Source organism: Anoplolepis gracilipes, chromosome 7 (assembly GCF_047496725.1).
Source record: "Anoplolepis gracilipes chromosome 7, ASM4749672v1, whole genome shotgun sequence".
Classification (NCBI taxonomy): domain Eukaryota; kingdom Metazoa; phylum Arthropoda; class Insecta; order Hymenoptera; family Formicidae; genus Anoplolepis; species Anoplolepis gracilipes.
Genome location: NC_132976.1, coordinates 13817501 through 13840000, shown reverse-complemented (window position 1 = coordinate 13840000; position 22500 = coordinate 13817501). Strand labels below are relative to the sequence as shown.

General features: G+C 55.1%; 2 protein-coding genes and 2 non-coding genes across 4 annotated transcripts in view; 2 read left to right on the top strand and 2 right to left on the bottom strand.

Moving 5' to 3' along the window:
• The first annotated feature begins 3455 nt into the window (after positions 1 to 3455).
• Positions 3456 to 4031, top strand: LOC140667945 (uncharacterized). The gene has a single exon (XM_072896365.1). It carries the CDS (start codon positions 3456 to 3458, stop codon positions 4029 to 4031), a length of 576 nt encoding a protein of 191 aa, XP_072752466.1.
• Positions 4032 to 16916: 12885 nt separating this feature from the next.
• On the top strand, positions 16917 to 17655 carry LOC140667617 (uncharacterized). Its single transcript, XM_072895735.1, has one exon. The coding sequence runs from the start codon at positions 17080 to 17082 to the stop codon at positions 17653 to 17655; it is 576 nt and encodes a 191-aa protein (XP_072751836.1). The 5' UTR covers positions 16917 to 17079.
• Positions 17656 to 20900: 3245 nt separating this feature from the next.
• On the bottom strand, positions 20901 to 21055 carry LOC140668262 (5.8S ribosomal RNA). The gene has a single exon (XR_012047148.1). It is a non-coding gene; the product is annotated as a 5.8S ribosomal RNA (ribosomal RNA).
• A 1166-nt stretch (positions 21056 to 22221) lies between these two features.
• LOC140668264 (small subunit ribosomal RNA) overlaps positions 22222 to 22500 on the bottom strand; it is a 1921-nt gene continuing 1642 nt past the window's right edge. The window contains exon 1 of the ribosomal RNA XR_012047150.1: positions 22222 to 22500. This exon is cut by the window's right edge and continues 1642 nt beyond it. This is a non-coding gene — a ribosomal RNA (small subunit ribosomal RNA).

The window sequence follows — 22500 nt, the reverse complement described above, 5'->3', positions numbered from 1 at the left end:
GCGCCCCGAACGACCTCGGGCGGATCTCGCCTTCGATGGCAAGCAATTGGCACGCACGTGGTGGTAATGCACATAGTCTGCACCGGGAACGGATCCGGCACCGCCGGTCACCCAGTGGGAACTCAGTTTGGAGGCATCAGCCTCCCTGAGACCACTTCCATCACAAGACTCGTGCAGCCATGCCGCACACTGCCGTCTCAGCTCAACGGTGGTCGTAACTCTACTTGCACGAACACGCATCTGGTTTTCACACCAGGCCAACTGTCTAGCCACATATGTGGTTTCGGCAGCGGCCGACGCGGCCTGCAGCGAACTCCTACACAACCGTTGCAGTCGGTTGTACTTTAGAATAGGGATAAAAGCTCTTAAAAGAGGCATCCCGAGACCGCCACTCTGTATCGGCGCGTGAAAGTAGCCGGCAGGCACATCGTGGGGAAATCGCAGCCAGCGTTGAACCGCAGTTCTTACTGTCACATCCGCTCTTTTCAACGTTTTGGCGCAGACTGATCCCACAACCCATCGGTGATAATACCTCGGGAGGAGGTAGTCTCGCAGAATACGGTTAAAGTGGAAACAACACCAAGCTTCACACTGGGGGGAGTGGTGATACCGCAGAGATCCCCAACGGAGATTTGGACGTACCTAGGCAATGATTACCAAGGTGCTAGGGAATGTGCACACATCCTGCCGTTAGCTCTGGCCGTCGAGCTACTTACAAAAGCACCGCTAAAACCTCAACAGAGGATACGGTTGGCCGTATGTGTAAAGCTTGGTGTTGTTTCCACTTTAACCTTCTTGTCTCGTCCTGAAGGCACTAGAGATAGGACGCCTGTCTTTTTTAGCGTTAATACTGAGCCCACACCGCTCTAAGGCTTCATGCAGCCGAGTCAAATTCTCCTGCAAGCCAACCTTGGTGGACGACAAGAGTACAATGTCGTCAGCGCAACCCAGCACATCGACCACCCTTCCACCGATTCTATACCCAACATCCTCCGAGAGAAGCCCAAGTGTCCGATCCACGACCAGAGTGAACAGTAGGGGCGACAGAGGATCTCCTTGTCTCACACCACGTCCCAGTTGCATCCTCGGCACTACACCATCGGCGCTTTGGATCACCGTGGCGACATTATCATATGCGGCTCTGACATATTCTCGGAAGGCCAATGGCAACCCTGCTTCCTCGAGTGTCTTGTGTATTGCGTTATGCGACACCGTGTCGAATGCCTTCGACAGGTTCACACACGCCACATGGTTTGCCCTCTTGCTCCTTCTAGCGTCACCCAGCAATGCCGTCAATGTCGTGACGTTCTCGCAAACGCCATCGACCGGCCGAAATCCTCGCTGACGCTTGTCAAAAATGTCCAGAGCCGATAGTCTCTTTGCCAATATCTTGTGTAAGTGTCTCAACACAACGGAGCCTATACTCAGAGGTCGATAATCCGATGGCTTAGGCCGTTCCGGCATCTTCCCCTTTTTCACCGTCCTGGTAGTGGTGATCGAGGCGGGAGCCTCTCCTGCTAGGAGCAACAGGTTGAACAGCAAGGCCCGGATCGGAGCCGGAACGGCATTTTAAACACGAGGCACTATGCCATCCAAACCTGGCGCAGAACCAATCCTTACGGAAACCCGATTAACCTCAGTAACTGAGATCGGGTCCCAGAGCGAGGACTTATCGGCCGGTGAGTTGCTAGACCCAGCCGCGCCCTCACCGACGCCTTCGAGATGAATCCCTCTGGCCATCGGTGGATGTCTCCGAGTTGAACTGACTCGTGTCCTTGACTCTCCGTACCGCTCCCGCAACGGCGCCAAGTCTCCATCCGCACCACTGGACGCCTCCATAATGGGACGCCAGTATTCGCGGAATTAAACTTTGGACAGCCGTGTACGTTCGGAGTTTCCATCGAGTATTCTCACAAGGCACGTCTTGAGGTTTTTCTTATATAGAGACTGCACAATTGCATACTCTCTAATCCTCATTTGCTTCCTACTACTCTCTTTGTTCTTTGGAGGATTGCGCCTCGCTGTCTTTGCTCGTCGAAGAGAGCGCGCGGTCTGTACCGGGAAGACCTTGCCCAGCCATCTCTCAATGGCATGGACGTCGTATCTTCCCTCCAGAAATTCTCTAGCAGTTGCCAATAGAGAACCAGCCTCATAGCTACGGAAGCGTCGGACCTGCTCTATGAGCTCCTCCACCGCGCTTCGAAGCCTCTCAACACCCGTACTTGGGTCGTGAGGTAAAGGCTGCAACGCCGCCATCACACCAGGGTTTTCCCCTTCGTCCGTCTCAATGGCGGCAGGACCAGCGACTCCTATCATCATCGCTTCTGCCCTGTTGCCTGTACCGTCCACGTCTGGTCCTGACGCGACTTCTTGGCTGAACTAAAGGACCAACCTCCGGTAAGCCTCTTGTCGACGCTTACCTTTGACCGCTTCCAACGTTCTATGGGGGAACATCTCCTGGAGGTGTTGGTTCATGAAGAGAACCCCCGCTGAGGCGGCTGCAACCTCACTCCTCGCTATGAGACGGATTTCCTCCTCTGACCATCTGGCCCTGACTCGCTCGACATTGATAGCGCTGTTGACTTCCTTGGGGTGGGCACGTACAACGTGTAACCCCAGGCCACGCGTGTTCCGGAACTCCCTTCCGCAGTGCTCACATTGAACTGGGTTCATCTGAGACGCCTGCATGTTGGCATTATCGCTATTAATCGCGGGAGAACCGTCGCCTCCAACGGGGGTCGCTACACCACCCGCCACACCGCCTCTAGCACGCAGTGCCCGGGCCATCTGAGAACCCGGGCGGTGAGATTCTCTTTCATTTGTACTCATCATATTTACTGCGTGGTGGGGAGCAAACGGTATATCAACCGAGAGTCCCCGAAAAGCCTCACCTTTCTTGGCCCCACAACTCACCATAGGATTCGGCACATGGGCACAAGACCTTTTAGGGCGCACTAACGCTGAGACACCATTTAGCCGCTACGCAATTAAGCCGCAGCGTTACCAGGAGTACCACGAGGAGGTAGGATACTCAACTTGAACGTGAGAGGCTGTTTGAGGCGCATCACGTCCCAATTAACTACGCCCTCTTACCGGAGCCCGCGTTGCTCAGCCGAAGGAACCCGTCCGGAGACGGAGTCTCATCGCGGCGTGTTGCTTTGCCGGCTCGGAAAAGAGACATAGCCACTACGCTCTCTTACTAGTCTTCGCTCCTCTCAGCCGGAGGGACCCGTCATTCGACGATGTCCCATCGCGGCGTGTTGCTTTGCTAAACGGAAGAGAGTCATAGTTACTCCCGCCGTTTACCCGTGCTTGCTTGAATTTCTTCACGTTGACATTCAGAGCACTGGGCAGAAATCACATTGCGTTAACACCCGCGAGGGCCATCGCAATGCTTTGTTTTAATTAGACAGTCGGATTCTTCTAGTCCGTGCCAGTTCTGAGCTGAGCGTTGAATGGCGGCCGAAGAGGACGACCACGACGGCTCGCGCCGCCACGGAAGCCTCGCAGCAAGGAAGATCCGCGGGAGGCCAAGGCACGGGACCGAGCTCGGATCTCGGGACCGGCGTGAGAACGCCGACCGTTCACCTCGCCCAGGCCCGGCACGTCAGCCAGACCCGCTTCCCGACCAAGCCCGACACGCCCCGCTCCTCAGAGTCAATCCTTATTCCGAAGTTACGGATCCAATTTGCCGACTTCCCTTACCTACATTATTCTATCGACTAGAGGCTCTTTACCTTGGAGACCTGCTGCAGATATGGGTACGAACCGGCGCGACACCTCCACGTGGCACTCTCCTGGATTTTCAAGGTCTGAGGGAAAGATCCGGACACCGCCGCAACTGCGGTGCTCTTCGCGTTTCAAACCCTATCTCCCTGCTAGAGGTTTCCAGCGAACTCGAACGCTTATACAGAAAAGAAAACTCTTCCCGGATCTCCCGATGGCGTCTCCAGGTCATTTTAGGTTACCCCGACGAACACTCTTACGAGGGCCCGAATTGTATGCGGTTCCGCTGCCGGGTTCCGGAATAAGAACCGGATTCCCTTTCGCCCGACGGGCGTGTGTCATCGACAACGACAAAATTAAAAAAAAACTTTGCGCGTTCTGTCCGATATATAAATATAATTTATATTTAATATATCGAGGTTTCTTAGACACTCGAGTATATTGTACGCCGTCATTGACATAGAATTTCTCCTAGGGCTTAGGATCGACTGACTCGTGTGCAACGGCTGTTCACACGAAACCCTTCTCCACGTCAGTCCTCCAGGGCCTCGCTGGAGTATTTGCTACTACCACCAAGATCTGCACCGACGGCGGCTCCAAACAGGCTCACGCCCAGACCCTTCTGCGCTCACCGTCGCGACCCTCCTACTCGTCAGGGCTTTGTGACGACGCGAGAGGCGCGGTTCGGCGCGAGGCCTCGCCGCGCGCTGCCCGTTGCCGCCCCACTTGTCGCTGACGGCAGAGTATAGGCTCGACGCTTCAGCGCCATCAATTTTCAGGGCTAGTTGCTTCGGCAGGTGAGTTGTTACACACTCCTTAGCGGATTCCGACTTCCATGGCCACCGTCCTGCTGTCTTAAGTAACTAACGCCTTTCATGGTGTCCCATGAGCGTCGAGTTGGGCGCCTTAACTCTGCGTTTGGTTCATCCCACAGCGCCAGTTCTGCTTACCAAAAATGGCCCACTTGGCACTCTGATCCGAAGATGCTCGTGACTTCATAATTCAAGAAAGCCAGAGATCTCACCCATTTAATTTTGAGAATAGGTTGAGGTCGTTTCGGCCCCAAGGCCTCTAATCATTCGCTTTACCAGATGAGACTCGCGCGCGTTCCGTGCGGAACGGTCGAGTGCCAGCTATCTTGAGGGAAACTTCGGAGGGAACCAGCTACTGGATGGTTCGATTAGTTTTTCGTCCCTATACCCAGTTCCGACGATCGATTTGCACGTCAGAATCGCTACGGACCTCCATCAGGGTTTCCCCTGACTTCGTCCTGACCAGACATAGTTCACCATCTTTCGGGTCCCAACGTGTACGCTCTGGGTGCGCCTCTTCTCGCGATGAGAACGAGACGCCCCGGGAGTGCGAGGCTGCATCGCGACGCGGCCCATCCTCCCTCGGTCGACGGCCAGGGCCGACCTTTACTTTCATTGCGCCTTTAGGTCTCGAGAGCGGTCTCGGATGTCGTGTGTTCCTCCTTTTCTCTTCCCCTTCCGTCAATTCCGTCAAAGAAATTTCATCCTTTTTTTTCTGTTGCAAAAAAGAGAGAGAAAGACGCGCACTCGCGGAGAGAGAGAGAGAAAGCGTGTGTCCTCTCCTCGTCGTGTCCACGGTGTCGTCCGTCGTCTCTTCCTCTTAGTTTTTATTCACTCAGTCGCCGACTGCCGCGAAGCGAGAGAAAGACTCCTCTACGCGGAGCAGGACTTCCGGAACGTTAATGATCCTTCCGCAGGTTCACCTACGGAAACCTTGTTACGACTTTTACTTCCTCTAAATGATCAAGTTTGGTCATCTTCCCGGCAACATCGGCAATGCCGAGACATTGCCGCGCACCAGTCCGAAGACCTCACTAAATCATTCAATCGGTAGTAGCGACGGGCGGTGTGTACAAAGGGCAGGGACGTTCTTGATTAATGAAAACATTTTTGGCAAATGCTTTCGCTTCTGTCTGTCTTACGACGATCCAAGAATTTCACCTCTAACGTCGCAATACGAATGTCCCCATCTGTCCCTATTAATCATTATCTCGGGGTTCCGAAAACCAACAAAATAGAACCGAGGTCCTATTCCATTATTCCATGCACGCAGATTCAGGCGAAAGTAGCCTGCTTTAAGCACTCTAATTTGTTCAAAGTAAACGTACCGGCCCGACTCGACACTCAGTAAAGAGCACCGCGACGGGATATTAGTTGGGCCGCCCCTCGCGAGGCTAAGCCCACCGGTAGGACGTCCCACATCACGCCAGTTAAACACCGCGAGCGGTGAACCGACGGTGTGCGACACAGATTCAACTACGAGCTTTTTAACCGCAACAACTTTAATATACGCTATTGGAGCTGGAATTACCGCGGCTGCTGGCACCAGACTTGCCCTCCAATGGGTACTCGTTAAAGGATTTAAAGTGTACTCATTCCGATTACGGGGCCTCGGATGAGTCCCGTATCGTTATTTTTCGTCACTACCTCCCCGTGTAGGGAGTGGGTAATTTGCGCGCCTGCTGCCTTCCTTGGATGTGGTAGCCGTTTCTCAGGCTCCCTCTCCGGAATCGAACCCTGATTCCCCGTTACCCGTTACAACCATGGTAGGCGCAGAACCTACCATCGACAGTTGATAAGGCAGACATTTGAAAGATGCGTCGCCGGTACTAGGACCGTGCGATCAGCACAAAGTTATTCAGAGTCACCAAAATATACGGTGGACGAACGGCGAGCCGCCCGTCACCGATTGGTTTTGATCTAATAAAAGCGTCCCTTCCATCACTGGTCGGGACTCTGTTTTGCATGTATTAGCTCTAGAATTACCACAGTTATCCAAGTAAATGTGGGTACAATCTAATGAACCATAACTGATTTAATGAGCCATTCACGGTTTTACCTTAATTCGGCATGCACTAAGACATGCATGGCTTAATCTTTGAGACAAGCTAATATGACTACTGGCAAGATCAACCAGGGAGCTTCGTGTTCGGTTACTCGCTCGGAGCGGTAACTCGCGCGAGCGAGCCCGAAGGCCCGTCGCGCCGCTAAGCTCTTAAGTATATATAACATATATATATACACTTATTCGCGCCGCCGGTCTTGTCGGAGCCAGTCGGCGACACTTTTTGTTATTTAGGCAGCGTGTGTGTGCGCGCGCCTGCAACAACACTCGTCTCCTCTCTCATCTTACGATTATACATATACATAGAGCGCCTATGCGTATAACGAAGAGAGAGATTCGGCGGTGTAAAAAGAGCGCTTCACGATAAAAAACATGAAGTTTCCGTGTGTGTAGCATTATATATATATATATATATATATATATATATATTTATATATATATATATATCTCGGTTAACGAGAGAGAACGATCTCTATGAAATGATCTCAAACCCCATGATGTAAATGCGCGCGAACGCTAGGACCGCGCGCGATTCACCCTGACGCTAGACCGACGATGCCGATGCTAAAACGTCGAGGATAAATTTTGTTTCTTTCGTGCGTGCACGATACAGTCCTTCGCTAAGGCGTACAGAGCGAGCGGTGAGAGCGTTGACAGCAACGTCTTCCGCAACTCGTAAAAAGGTGGAGTGAACGTTCGGTAAGCGCGACGGTTCCAACTGCTGCATGATCTCGTCACGAGAGCGAACCGCGCGGCCAACACACTAGCCACATGAGAGCCATTCGGTCTTGCGACACCGGCTCATGGCAATGCTGTGCTTGTAAAAATGTGTTGAGAGAAAAAAAAAAGAAAAAAAAAATCAACGTTACTGTCGCGCGCGCCTTGATCGGCGCTACGACGACGGCGCAACGTTCCGACACGAATCGAGTCGCGCTTCCCGCCGAGCGGTCGCTACTTCTTATAGTACCCAACCGGCCGGTCGAGCGGTCGGCAACGCGCGCTCCGCAGTTACCGGGCGTACGGGGCGGGCTCATCGGTACGTACAGACATAAAAAATGAAAATTTCAGGGTCGATCACGGGCGCGGTACCCTACAGAAACGACGACGGTTCGGGGTTGCCACGCCGACGCGTTCGCAGATTCGATCGCGGCGCGTCGCCGCCGTTCTCGGGCGGTACCTACGGACGAGATCACGGGCGGTACCTACGGACAGTTAATGTGTGAGCCGTTCCCACGAGTGGGAAAGGCCAGTGCTACCTCGCCCTTTCAGGCATACGCCACATTTACATCCACTGTCTATCGGAACCGCCCCGAGACGGGCGATGGAAAAATCCAGTAGCGCCTGCTGGTTCGTGTGTGCAGGATGGACAGTTTGGCCACGACGAATAAGCCCATCCTTCCTTCCTTAGGGTGACATAAACTCCGCCGGCTGGCATTCGCCACTATCCGACTCCTTCACCCCGCTATCTTATCCGTCGTGCCCACGGGGACCACGGGGAGGCCTGTCCATTTGCATCCCGACCTGGATGAACGCTTCTGACCCTGTCGGGCGGAGGGAATGGTGGGATAGGTGGGCGTAATAGGGTAAATGGAGTCCTACCTAGTTTTTTTTCTAACGCGACGCGAACGCTGCTCGAGAGCGTGGTTGTCCCGAGAAGATTACGGGGTCACACCCCCATATCCGAAGGCTCCGACCTCTTCGGTTGAACAACGCGCCTACCTAATATTTCATCTACGTTTCGTATCCCTTCAACCAGAGGGATTCTCGGCAAAAATCGGTGAATACGGACAGGGCCTCTGGGTTTGACACGAAGAAGCGTGCCACATCCGGCCACTGCCATTCACCTTCCGGTACGACACTTCGCAGTATCTCTCTCTGCGCGTCAAAGAGGGGACATTCCAGCAAGAAGTGATGAACTGAGTCAACTCCACCTCCGCAAATGCACACTTCACTTTCCACGAGACCTAGCGACGCGAGTCTTTCTCTAAAATCCCCGTGTCCGGTGAGGACCTGTGTGCTCCAATGATTTATCTCTAACGAACGCGCGGCTAGTCTATCTCGCACGTCCCTAAAAAAGGCGAACGTGGTACGACCCTTACTTGAAGAGTTCCATCGGGTCTGCCACATATTTATCGCCTCGTTTTTAATTCCTACAATCGCGGTTTTTCTTTCGGTTCCGGCGGGGATCTCAATATTGCCGATCTTGGCGTCTTTTCCCGACCTAACGTTATAACGCGCGGCACCTTCGCGAAGAATTATATCTACAGGAGTCGCTCCTCCGACGACGCAAAGCGACTCCCACGAGGCCGTGCGGTATGCGCCAGTCATTGAAATTAGGACTCGACGCTGCAAGGCTCTCAGAATTCTAATGTCTCTCTCCGTACACAGGTCGGCCCACCCCGCAGCGGCATAAGCCACTGTCGGTGCGAACACGCCCCGGTAGATTGTGGAGAGTGTCCTAAAACGCAGGCCCCAATGGGCTCTCGCTACTCTACCTAACTTCTCGAACAGCGGCCCGACTTTGCTGTTTAAATATTCGCAGTGCGATCTGACCTTTAAATTTCTATCTAAATAGACGCCAAGATACCTAACCGTTCGCTTAAACCCTATTTTCGTTTCACCGATTTTAATGATTGGCGGTCTATTCTCGAAGTCGACGGTTTTCTTATTTGTTTTTCGCTTCCTATCCGGTCGTGCTCCTCCCCGTCTACCTATCGGGTTTCTCGCGATCGCGTCGGATTTCAGAATGATGGCTTCAGTTTTACGCTCGGAAATCTGAAGTTTCGCGGACCTACACCATTCTGTTATTATGTTAACTACACGTTGGCCTTCTAGTTCTCTTCGCGAGTTTCCGTTTATGACGACCACGAGGTCGTCCGCGTACGCGGCGAATCTACCTGGAATCACGTCTTCCAGTAATCTCAATAGGCCATCAAACATGAGGTTCCAGCAGGCCGGGCCCAGAACGGAACCCTGAGGGCACCCCCTCTCGGCCCGCTTGGACACCTCCGCGGAGCTAAGAGAAATTTTTACACTTCGATCGCTGAAGTAACTCCGGAGTACTTCGAAAATATTACGCGGACAATCTCGTTTCTTAAGGCTATCTAGCACAAGGGGCCACCAGACATTGTCAAAAGCCCCGGAAATGTCGAAGAGAAGCGCAACGGCGTACCTCCTTTCGGAGGCAGAGATCATCCGTCACAACTCCACGACAGCTTCCTCCGTCGACCTTCCGGGCATGAACCCGAATTGCCGATCGGAGACCTTCCCCGGTGCCAGTGACGCGTCTAGCAGACGAGCTTTTATAAGCTTCTCGAAAAGTTTTCCTACTACGGAGAGGAGACAAATGGGTCTGTAGGATTTCGGGTCTCTCTCGTCCTTGTCTTCGCCTTTCAGGAGGATTCGGAGTGAACCCTCCTTCCAGACAGAAGGAAAGACGCCCCACTGGAGACACCCGTTAAAAAGCCTAACTAACTGACCGGGGATTATTTTACAGGCCGCCTTGAGTACGGCGACCTCGACTAGATCTAAACCCGGAGCTTTATTGTTCTTAAAAGTCTTCACCGCGCGAGCCATTTCCGCCTCTGTGAAGAGAGAGGCGTCGGCTGTATCGGGAGCGACCCTGCATGCGTTCCTAATTTCACGCTGTTCGAGCGTGTCTTCTATCTCCCGGTCATCTGGGATGTGCACGTCCAGGAGGTAACTAGCGGTCTCCCCTAGTGACTTTGTGGAATATTCACCACACCGGAGTGTGCTTAGCACCCTCTCAACCTGGAGTTTGCTCGCCTGTTGCTTGTAAACGAAGCCCCAGGGCTCCCGGTTGCCGTGCGATGTGACGAACTTCCGCCAGCTAGCGAGTTTCGCCCGCTTCACCCCCCTACAGTACTGCCTTCGTGAAGAACGATACTCCAGCAGTACCCGGAGGTAAGTAGGGTCCTCTCGCCCTCCCTGAAGGGCACGACGCAACCTATATACCTGTTTTTTAACTATCGTTAGTTTTTTAGTCCACCACGGGTTGGACTTCCTAAATTTGCGCTTTCTGGGCATTGACGCATCACAGGTCTCCGTGAGCACCACTGTGAGCGTTTCTGCCATTTTCTCTACTTCTATTGCGGAGCACAGATCGATAGCCTCCAGTTGCGATCTTGAAAGATCTGTCAGGGTGACAGAGAACCGTTCCCAGTCGGCCCGACTTGTGTCGAACCTCGTGTTCCCAGTGCCCTGATCGGCACCTGACTCTTTCGGCAATCTCAATCTTATGTCCACAGCCCTGTGGTCACTGGTGGTCCAGTCACACCTTACCTTCCAGTCACAGATGAACTTGTTCATGGAGGGCGACGTCAGGGTTACGTCGATGAATGACGAACCCCTTGTCGTCCAAAAGGTGGGCGGCTGTCCAGCATCGTTGACCACTGACAAGCCAAATGCCCTGATGAGGTCCTCGAATCTGGCACCTCTATCGTCTGTCTCTTGGGGACCCCAGAGTGACGATCGAGCATTGGCGTCTACACCTATAATAAGTCTCTCCCCCCTCAGTGAACGAAGCACCGTTTCGAGGTGGCTGAGGTGCTTCTCAATCTCGTCGCTGTACTGGAAGTAGCACGAGACAACGTAGAAGGAGAAGCTGGGGGCCCGCACTTCCACGCAGACACAATGCGTAGTGCTAAGCTGCGAGACGAAAACCGTATCTAAATTGGGATTGCAGATTACCACTGCTGCCCACGGACGTTGTGAGCGCACTGCGGCAACCCTCATCCCTATGCCTAATCCTACGACTTTGTAACTCGAACCTTGTTTCCCGACGTGTGGTTCCTGCAATACTAAGACGTCAAGTCGCTTTTCGACCACGAGTTGACGTACCTCACCCGTTACTACAGCCGAACGTCGCATGTTCAGCTGCAGCATCCTAACACCCGTGGACGCACTACCTAAGCTAGAGCTTATCCTATCTAATTCCTGTGGCGCCGGGCCACTCGCTGTGTGGGGTGGGGTTGGGTCCGCGAATCTAACCGTCTTTCGCACCGTTGTCGCAATGTTCGCGGATCTAAGCGCGGGTCTAATCGCGGGCCTAATCGCGGGCTTTTCTATCTCGCGCGCTATTTGTTTGACGGCGGTCTCCGATTCTCGCGCTAAATTGACCGACGCCGACCTAATTGTGGTAATGAGACAACGCTCTAACACGACGTACGCGGATCTAATCACGGTTGTTTCGCGATTCACGAACGCGGTTCTAGCGGCAGGAAGGCCGCAATCTCGGGGCTGTGCGCCATCGCGTATTGTGTCACGGGCCCGCCCGCGCACAGCTCGGTGAGGCGCTCTCGAGGAGGCGGAGGCCGCCACCGAGCACGCGGTCGAGCAGACCCGCGACTCAACGACGGAGACACCCCGCGCTTCCCTACTCGCGGCCGCGCCAGACCGGAAGCGGTCGGCCAGGCGGGCACTCCTCCTCACCACGTCAAAGATTTTGATTTCAAACACCATATTTGTTCCCACGAGTACGGTGGAAGGGGTGGTCGAGCGACGTAGAGCCACCTTTACGCCGCCAAGCCTAGATACACCGGGAGGACGGCAGGTATCCCGGAGCGGACCGTTCGCGACCGCGACATTTAACGTCTACGCGATCATGCAGACCCTAAGCACGGTTCCTAACACCTTAGTCTTTAGACGTTATGCGGGCCCGACCTCGACGAGAGCGACCGCGACGACAACGACGACCTAACGACCGCCCTAGCCGACGAAGCCACAGACGGCAACATCCGAAACCCGATTGTACCTGAAAATAAAATTCCTGAAAGAATTAGTGAACACACACACACACACACTCACACGTGGGAGTCACTGGGATTGGGGTGGTCCCCGCCTCTGGCCCGGCGGGTGACTGAGTCACCCATCCAGTCCTTCGGGCGAGGGTCCCGACCGGCTCCCACTTTTCCCCACTGAGGGACGCTTCACGGCAGGAGCACCCACCGCTCCGCACCTTCATCCCGCGGGAGCACCCGCATGAAATTAGGAGGGGAAAAAAAAAAAAAAAAAAAAAAAAAAAAAAAAAAGGGGGGGACGGCCGTAGACCGTCTGAACAACGCACGCAGTGCGCTTGCCACATAAGAGCCATTCGTTCAGCAAGCTGACACCGACTCGTGGCAATGCTGTTTGGGCACGTTGGCTTCACCTTTCGGTTACTAGGCCCCCTCACCACGTCAAGGTGTGCCCACGAGGGGGAGTAGATAGGGACAGTGGGAATCTCGTTAATCCATTCATGCGCGTCACTAATTAGATGACGAGGCATTTGGCTATTTGTTTCAGCGGTCTCTCATCGCACTCCCATAGTAGAGAAGCACGAGCGAGCGACCGGTGATATTGTAAGGGCTAAAACATCTTACTGTTTGCTGTTGGCGGTCGCAAATCGCCCTCATTCATTCGAGTCAACTAGTGACTCATTCGCATTCATACGTGCGGTGCAGCGTGCGGTCCCACGCCCCCAATCAAAAGCGCCGTCTCTCAGGCTCTATCTGCGGTCGATTGCCGCCTGTTATCAAAACGGGTTGTAATACCGTTGAATCTACGCCAGTTCATCCACGAGCCCCACAGGACCCGAGTTGTGAGCGTCCTCAGCTGAGCTGTTGTTAACCCAAGCTGTCTCAACTCACTCTCGCTGTCAGAGCTCCAGACACCTCGCCATGAGATCGTAATGGCGGTAAAACGAACATTATTACGTGGTACCCCAGCGTGCTCCGCCACGCGGCTCACTAGATCCTCATTTGATCGGTACTTTTCCACCTTGCGAATGTGAGCCTCTCTCAACGCAGATTCGCTAGAAACTACTTGCGCGTCCACGACGACCGCCTCACCACCTTTGGCGATCGTCAGGTCGGGTCTCCGTCTGCCGGCAGAGGTTGGATACGCTAATTCCGCATCAACATGCCATCCCTTCTGCTGAAGAAAGCCACCGACTTGACGGCACAGGTCGTTGTGCCGCAGGATCCTTCCGCCATGCGTCCTGAAGCATCTCTGCACACAGTGCGCCGGCGTCTCGATATCGGGACATCCAGCGCGACAGTGCACATCGCGCCCCGAACGACCTCGGGCGGATCTCGCCTTCGACGGCAAGCAATTGGCACGCACGTGGTGGTAATGCACATAGTCTGCACCGGGAATGGATCCGGTACCGCCGGCCACCCAGTGGGAACTCAGTTTGGAGGCATCAGCCTCCCTGAGACCACTTCCATCACAAGACTCGTGCAGCCATGCCGCACACTGCCGTCTCAGCTCAACGGTGGTCGTAACTCTGCTTGCACGAACACGCATCTGGTTTTCACACCAGGCCAACTGTCTAGCCACATACGTGGTTTCGGCAGCGGCCGACGCGGCCGGCAGCGAGCTCCTACACAGCCGTTGCAGTCGGTTGTACTTTAGAATAGGGATAAAAGCTCTCAAAAGAGGCATCCCGAGACCGCCACTCTGTATCGGCGCGTGAAAGTAGCCGGCAGGCACATCGTGGGGAAGTCGCAACCAGCGTCGAACCGCAGTTCTTACTGTCACATCCGCCCTTTTCAACGTTTTGGCGCAGACTGAACCCACCACCCATCGGTGATAATACCTCTGGAGGAGGCAGTCTCGCAGCAACCGTATCCTCTGTTGAGGTTTTAACGGTGCTTTCGTGAGTAGCTCGACGGCCAGAGCTAACGGCGGGATGTGTGCATATTCCCTAGCACCTTGGTAGTCATTGCCCAGGTACGTCCAAATCTCCGTTGGGGATCTCTGCGGTATCACCACTCCCCCCAGTATGAAGCTTGGTGTTGTTTCCACTTTAACCTTCTTGTCTCGTCCTGAAGGCACTAGAGATAGGACGCCTGTCTTTTTAGCGTTAATACTGAGCCCACATCGCTCTAAGGCTTCATGCAGCCGATTCAAATTCTCCTGCAAGCCAACTTTGGTAGATGACAGGAGTACAATGTCGTCAGCGTAACCCAGCACGTCGACCACCCTTCCACCGATTCTATACCCAACATCCTCCGAGAGAAGCCCAAGTGTCCGATCCACGACCAGATTGAACAGTAGGGGCGACAGAGGATCTCCTTGTCTCACACCACGTCCCAGCTGCATCCTCGACACTACACCATCGGCGCCTTGGATCACCGTGGCGGCATTATCATATGCGGCTCTGACATACTCTCGGAAGGCCAATGGCAACCCTGCTTCCTCGAGTGTCTTATGTATGGCGTTATGCGATACCGTGTCGAATGCCTTCGACAGGTCCACACACGCCACATGGAGTGCCCTCTTGCTCCTTTTAGCGTCGCCCAGCAATGCCGTCAATGTCGTGACGTTTTCGCAAACGCCATCGACCGGCCGAAATCCTCGCTGACGCTTATCAAAGATGTCAAGAGCCGACAGTCTCTTTGCCAGTATCTTGTGTAAGTGTCTCAACACAACGGAGCCTATACTCAGAGGTCGATAGTCCGACGGCTTAGGCCGTTCCGGCATCTTCCCCTTTTCTAGGAACACTGTCCTGGTAGTCGTGATCGAGGCGGGAGCCTCTCCTGCTAGGAGCAACAGGTTGAACAGCAAGGCCCGGATCGGAGCCGGAACGGCATTCCAAACACGAGGCACTATGCCATCCAAACCTGGCGCAGAACCAATCCTTACGGAAACCCGACTAACCTCAGAAACTGAGATCGGGTCCCAGAGCGAGGATTTATCGGCCGGTGGGTTGCTAGACCCAGCCGCGCCCTCACCGACGCCTTCGAGATGAATCCCTCTGGCCATCGGTGGATGTCTCCGGGTGGAACTGGCACGTGTCCTTGACTCTCCGTACCGCTCCCGCAACGACGCCAAGTCTCCATCCGCACCACTGGACGCCTCCATAATGGGACGCCAGTATTCGCGGAATTCAACTTCGGACGGTCGTGTACGTTCGGAGTTTCCATCGAGTATTCTCGCAAGACACGTCTTGAGGTTTTTCTTATATAGAGATTGCACAATTGCATATTCTCTAATCCTCATTTGCTTCCTACTACTCTCTTTGTTCTTTGGAGGATTGCGCCTCGCTGTCTTTGCTCGTCGAGGAGAGCGTCTGTACCGGGAAGACCTTGCCCAGCCATCTCTCAATGGCATGGACGTCGTATCTTCCCTCCAGAAATTCTCCAGCCGTAGCCAATAGAGAACCAGTCTCGTAGCTACGGAAGCGTCGGACCTGCTCTATGAGCTCCTCCACCGCGCTTCGAAGCCTCTCAACACCCGTACTTGGGTCGTGAGGTAAAGGCTGCGACGCCACCATCATACCAGGGTTTTCCCCTTCGTCCGTCTCAATGGCGGCAGGGCCAGCGACTCCTGTCATCATCGCTTCTGCCCTGTTGCCTGTGCCGTCCACGTCTGGTCCTGACGCGATTTCCTGGCTGAACTGAAGGACCAGCCTCCGGTAAGCCTCTTGTCGACGCTTACCTTTGACCGCTTCCAACGTTCTATGGGGGAACATCTCCTGGAGGTGTTGGTTCATGAAGAGAACCCCCGCTGAGGCGGCTGTTGCCTCACTCCTCGCCATGAGACGGATTTCCTCCTCTGACCATCTGGCCCTGACTCGCTCGACATTGATAGCGCTGTTGGCTTCCTCGGGGTGGGCACGTACAACGTGTAACCCCAGGCCACGCGTGCTCCGAAACTCCCTTCCGCAGTGCTCACAGTGAACTGGGTTCGTCTGAGACGCCTGCATGTTGGCATTATCGCTATTAATCGCGGGAGAATCGTCGCCTCCAACGGGGGTCGCTACACCACCCGCCACACCGCCTCTAGCACGCAGTGCCCGGGCCATCCGAGAACCCGGGCGGTGAGATTCTCTTTCATTTGTACTCATCATATTTACTGCGTGGTGGGGAGCAAACGGTATATCAACCGAGAGTCCCCGAAAAGCCTCACCTTTCTTGGCCCCACAACTCACCATAGGATTCGGCACATGGGCACAAGACCCTTTAGGGCGCACTAACGCTGAGACACCATTTAGCCGCTACGCAATTAAGCCGTAGCGTTACCAGGAGTACCACGAGGAGGTAGGATGCTCAACTTGAACGTGAGAGGCTGTTTGAGGCGCATCACGTTCCAATAAACTACGCCCTCTTACCGGAGCCAGCGTTGCTCAGCCGGAGGGACCCGTCCGACACCGAAGTCCCATCGCGGTGTGTTGCTTTGCCGGCTCGGAAAAGAGACATAGCCACCACGCTCTCTTACCAGTCTTCGCTCCGCTCAGCCGGAGGGACACGTCATTCGACAATGTCCCATCGCGGCGTGTTGCTTTGCTAAACGGAAGAGAGTCATAGTTACTCCCGCCGTTTACCCGCGCTTGCTTGAATTTCTTCACGTTGACATTCAGAGCACTGGGCAGAAATCACATTGCGTCAACACCCGCGAGGGCCATCGCAATGCTTTGTTTTAATTAGACAGTCGGATTCCCCTAGTCCGTGCCAGTTCTGAGCTGAGCGTTGAATGGCGGCCGAAGAGGACGACCACGACGGCTCGCGCCGCCACGGAAGCCTCGCAGCAAGGAAGATCCGCGGGAGGCCAAGGCACGGGACCGAGCTCGGATCCCGGGACCGGCGCGAGAACGCCGACCGTTCACCTCGCCCAGGCCCGGCACGTCAGCCAGACCTGCTTCCCGACCAAGCCCGACACGCCCCGCTCCTCAGAGCCAATCCTTATTCCGAAGTTACGGATCCAATTTGCCGACTTCCCTTACCTACATTATTCTATCGACTAGAGGCTCTTTACCTTGGAGACCTGCTGCGGATATGGGTACGAACCGGCGCGACACCTCCACGTGGCCCTCTCCTGGATTTTCAAGGTCCGAGGGGAAGATCCGGACACCGCCGCAACTGCGGTGCTCTTCGCGTTCCAAACCCTATCTCCCTGCTAGAGGTTTCCAGGGAACTCGAACGCTTATACAGAAAAGAAAACTCTTCCCGGATCTCCCGACGGCGTCTCCAGGTCATTTTGGGTTACCCCGACGAACACTCTTACGAGGGCCCGAATTGTATGCGGTTCCGCTGCCGGGTTCCGGAATAGAAACCGGATTCCCTTTCGCCCGACGGGCGTGTGTCATCGACAACGACGAACAACGACAAAATTTTCTTTCGAAAAACTTTGCGCGCGTTCCTCTGTCCGATACATAAATATATATTTATATTTAATATATCGAGGTTTCTCTTAGACACTCGAGTATATTGTACGCCGTCATTGACATAGGATTTCTCCTAGGGCTTAGGATCGACTGACTCGTGTGCAACGGCTGTTCACACGAAACCTTTCTCCACGTCAGTCCTTCAGGGCCTCGCTGGAGTATTTGCTACTACCACCAAGATCTGCACCGACGGCGGCTCCAGGCAGGCTCACGCCCAGACCCTTCTGCGCTCACCGTCGCGACCCTCCTACTCGTCAGGGCTTCGTGACGACGCGAGAGGCGCGGTTCGGCGCGAGGCCTCGCCGCGCGCTGCCCGTTGCCGCCCCACTTGCCGCTGACGGCAGAGTATAGGCTCGACGCTTCAGCGCCATCCATTTTCAGGGCTAGTTGCTTTGGCAGGTGAGTTGTTACACACTCCTTAGCGGATTCCGACTTCCATGGCCACCGTCCTGCTGTCTTAAGCAACCAACGCCTTTCATGGTGTCCCATGAGCGTCGAGTTGGGCGCCTTAACTCTGCGTTTGGTTCATCCCACAGCGCCAGTTCTGCTTACCAAAAATGGCCCACTTGGCACTCTGATCCGAAGATGCTCGTGGCTTCATAATTCAAGAAAGCCAGAGATCTCACCCATTTAAAAGTTTGAGAATAGGTTGAGGTCGTTTCGGCCCCAAGGCCTCTAATCATTCGCTTTACCAGATGAGACTCGCGCGCGTTCCGTGCGGAACGGCCGAGTGCCAGCTATCCTGAGGGAAACTTCGGAGGGAACCAGCTACTAGATGGTTCGATTAGTCTTTCGCCCCTATACCCAGTTCCGACGATCGATTTGCACGTCAGAATCGCTACGGACCTCCATCAGGGTTTCCCCTGACTTCGTCCTGATCAGGCATAGTTCACCATCTTTCGGGTCCCAACGTGTACGCTCTGGGTGCGCCTCTTCTCGCGATGAGAACGAGACGCCCCGGGAGTGCGAGGCCGCATCGCGACGCGGCCCATCCTCCCTCGGTCGACGGCCAGGGCCGACCTTCACTTTCATTGCGCCTTTAGGTCTCGCGACAAGTCCCAATGACTCGCGTACATGTTAGACTCCTTGGTCCGTGTTTCAAGACGGGTCCTAAGAGTACCCAAAGCAGTAGCGTCGCCGACCGGTATCGGTCTGCCGCGCGCGGCACCCCTTGCGGGGAGCGCGCGCGGCGAGACGTTCTCGGGCCTGTCGAAGGTGAATCCGTACTTTAACCAACAGCGGGCCAGGACCGGGGACGGCGCAAAGTCCGCAAACCTCCGGGTACCGTGGCGCGCGCTTGCGACGGCCTCGACGCACCAAAGTGCGGCCTGATACCATGCGCGTACCGCCGAGCAGCCGGCCGGGCGACCGGGGGTTTGTCGCGTGCCGTTTTACCGGCGACGCGACAGTCGACACACCCGGGCCGTAGACCGACACCCAGCGGGTCGCGACGTTCTACTTGGGGAGAAGTGCACGACGACGAGCGCCGGACATCGACGCACGGTAGCGTGCCCGCGCGCGAGCCGCGAGGACTCCGCGGGACATCGCCCACCGACGCGAAGCCAGTGCCGCTGACGATGAATCTCCCCGTTCGATCTTTTGGGTTTCTTAGGTTTACCCCTGAACGGTTTCACGTACTCTTGAACTCTCTCTTCAAAGTTCTTTTCAACTTTCCCTCACAGTACTTGTTCGCTATCGGTCTCGTGGTCGTATTTAGCCTTAGATGGAGTTTACCACCCACTTAGAGCTGCACTCTCAAGCAACCCGACTCTAAGGAGAGATCCTCCCGAGACGCGCACCGGTCGCTACGGGCCTGGCACCCTCTACGGGTAAGTGGCCCCATTCAAGATGGACTTGGACGCGACGCGACAACTCGGGATAAGCGGATCCTCCCAAACACCCACATTTCCCTGCGGCGGAACCGCGGGATTCGGTGCTGGGCTCTTTCCTGTTCGCTCGCCGCTACTAAGGAAATCCTGGTTAGTTTCTTTTCCTCCGCTTAATAATATGCTTAAATTCAGCGGGTAATCTCGCCTGCTCTGAGGTCGTCGAAATGATACTGCGCGCGGGCGCGCTCTCTTTTGATTCTCCGCCCTCGTGAGAGAGGGGGGCCAGCGGCGCACCGCGCATGCGCGGGGTAGGAGAGCGCGGAGAACGAAAGAACCCAATCTTTCGGCAGAGTTCGAGAGAACGAGAGAGAGAGAGTTAGAGGTGTGCGCTACTAAAAAAACTACAACAAAATTATTATTTGTTGCGCTTTTTTATATAATTCGAGTGTTCGGGGCGAATCGATTTCGAAACGAGTACGCGACGACGCCTGCCGGTCCCAAAATAATTCGACATCCTTTTTTTCCGTGGTGGAAAAGGAAAATTTTCGTGGACTCGGACACGCGGTCGGCTCGCGATTCACCCGCGAACGCGCGCTGCTCCGTAGTATAATACTCTCTCTCTTCTCCGTCCCGTTATCACGGCGACGGAGGAAGGGGGCAAGCGGCCCGCCGGCGCACCGAGAGGACTGAGTGAGAGAGCTGGAGAGAGAGAGAGAGATAGCGAGTGAGAGAGCGACACACGGGGGGGCGGTAGCGAGACGGCGGCGCGGGATGAACGAGACGAGACTCGTTCTTTCTCTCCACGGGCGCACGGCCGTTCGCACCGCAAAATTCTCTCCGCCGCCGCGGTCGGGCTCTTCTCTTCTCCTTCTCCTCCTCCTCCTTTTTCTCTCTCCTCCATTCGACAAGTCTCTGGGCGCGGGGGCGCTTCGCCACCTCTTCTTCATCTTTCTTCTCTTACTCTTTCTCTCACACAAAAGTCTCCTCCTCGCCACCCGGTAAAATGTTTTTTAACCCGGGTGTCATTTCAGACGACGCCGAGGACGAGAACGGGGGTCCCCCAAGCTTTTCAAGCGGGGTATACCACCCGCCGGGCTCCTCTCTCGGGCGAACGTCCAACGGATCGCTCGTACGCCGATCGAGAGCTCACGCGCGACACGGCTCAGCGGACGACGCGCGCAAGTGTTGGCGCGCGCGCGCCGTGGCCAGTCGGCGCGTGATCGTCTCGTCCCTCTATTATATATAGAGGGATACGTGAGACTCTCTCGCGGAAAGGCGCAAGCAGTTTCGGGTTATTTAAACGACCCTCAGCCAGGCGTGGTCCGGGAATTGTATCCGTGGACCGCAATGTGCGTTCGAAATGTCGATGTTCATGTGTCCTGCAGTTCACAAGTTGACGCGCAATTAGCTGCGTTCTTCATCGACCCACGAGCCAAGTGATCCACCGTTCAGGGTAATCGTTTTGCATTTATCGTCGCGTTTTACATTATCAAACGCTCCGTGTTACAATAATCTTACTTAGTCTGCTGCCCCCTTCTCCTCTTCGAGGAGAGAGAGAGCAGAGAACGGCAGTGACGTCGTCGTCGTCGTCGGGTGGTTTTTGGGCCTACCCGGGCGGCTTCTTCGATCGTCACGCACAGTCTGGCCGCGCGTCCGAGCACGCGCGGACCGCCGCCCGCCTTACGAGACACCTCACACACACCTAGGTAGGTTTAGAGGAGGGTTCGAAGGGGGCTACGGCATAATGGTGTGTTTTCGCGATCGGAACGTCTCTTCTTCCTCTCTCTGCAACCGACCGCCCGAAGAATTCGGGGTTAGGAAGCAGGACGAAGAAAGAGCCGGGGCGGAAGTTCATTTAATAAACCGTCGGGCGAGAAGAGGAGTTTACAAACTCTCTCTTCTCTCTTCGCCCTCTCGCCCTCACGACAACGCGCCGCGACAACGCGCCGGCCGCTGCCCCTGGCACATATCGCGCTGTTATAACGCGATTGGCGCGGGGAGGGCGCGCGTATCAATTGGCGGACGCGTGCGTGCGTGCTTAGGTTACCACCGGTTCGCGCTAACGTCGAGTCGACGCTCCGGCCGGCCGCGTTGATACGCGGCCGTGCCCGAAAGCGTGATCGCGAAGCGTCTCGCTCCGTATCGCAGCATTCGCATTTTCTTCTCTCGTCGTCTTCCCCCACTTCGCAGGGAAGAGAGAGATTAAATATTGTGGACTTTGTTCGTAAAGGCACGACGACGGGCTGGCGCTTGCGGTCGCCGGCGTATCTCGCGCGGAGCGGAACGCGGCGACGCGCCGGCCGTGTCTGTCGATACGTAACGAAGAGAAGGCCAGGAGAGAGCGGTCTCGGATGTCGTGTGCTCCTCCTCTCCTTTCCTCTTCCCCTTCCGTCAATTCCGTCAAGGAAATTTTCATCCTTTTGTTTTCTGTTCGCAAAAGAGAGAGAAAGAGAGACGCGCACCCGCGGAGAGAGAGAGAGAAAGCGTGTGTCCTCTCGTCGTCGTGTCCGCGGTGTCGTCCGTCGTCTCTTCCCTATTTTAGTTTTCATCATTCACTTAGTCGCCGACTGCCGCGAAGCGAGAGAAAGACTCCTCCACGCGGAGCAGGACCTCCGGGAACGTTAATGATCCTTCCGCAGGTTCACCTACGGAAACCTTGTTACGACTTTTACTTCCTCTAAATGATCAAGTTTGGTCATCTTCCCGGCAACATCGGCAATGCCGAGACATTGCCGCGCACCAGTCCGAAGACCTCACTAAATCATTCAATCGGTAGTAGCGACGGGCGGTGTGTACAAAGGGCAGGGACGTAATCAACGCGAGCTTATGACTCGCGCTTACTGGGAATTCCTCGTTCATGGGGAACAATTGCAAGCCCCAATCCCTAGCACGAAGGAGGTT

Excerpts from the sequence above, each read along its gene's own strand:
- LOC140667945 (XM_072896365.1), top strand. The coding sequence starts at position 3,456 with ATGGCGGCCGAAGAGGACGACCACGACGGCTCGCGCCGCCACGGAAGC.
- LOC140667617 (XM_072895735.1), top strand. The coding sequence starts at position 17,080 with ATGGCGGCCGAAGAGGACGACCACGACGGCTCGCGCCGCCACGGAAGC.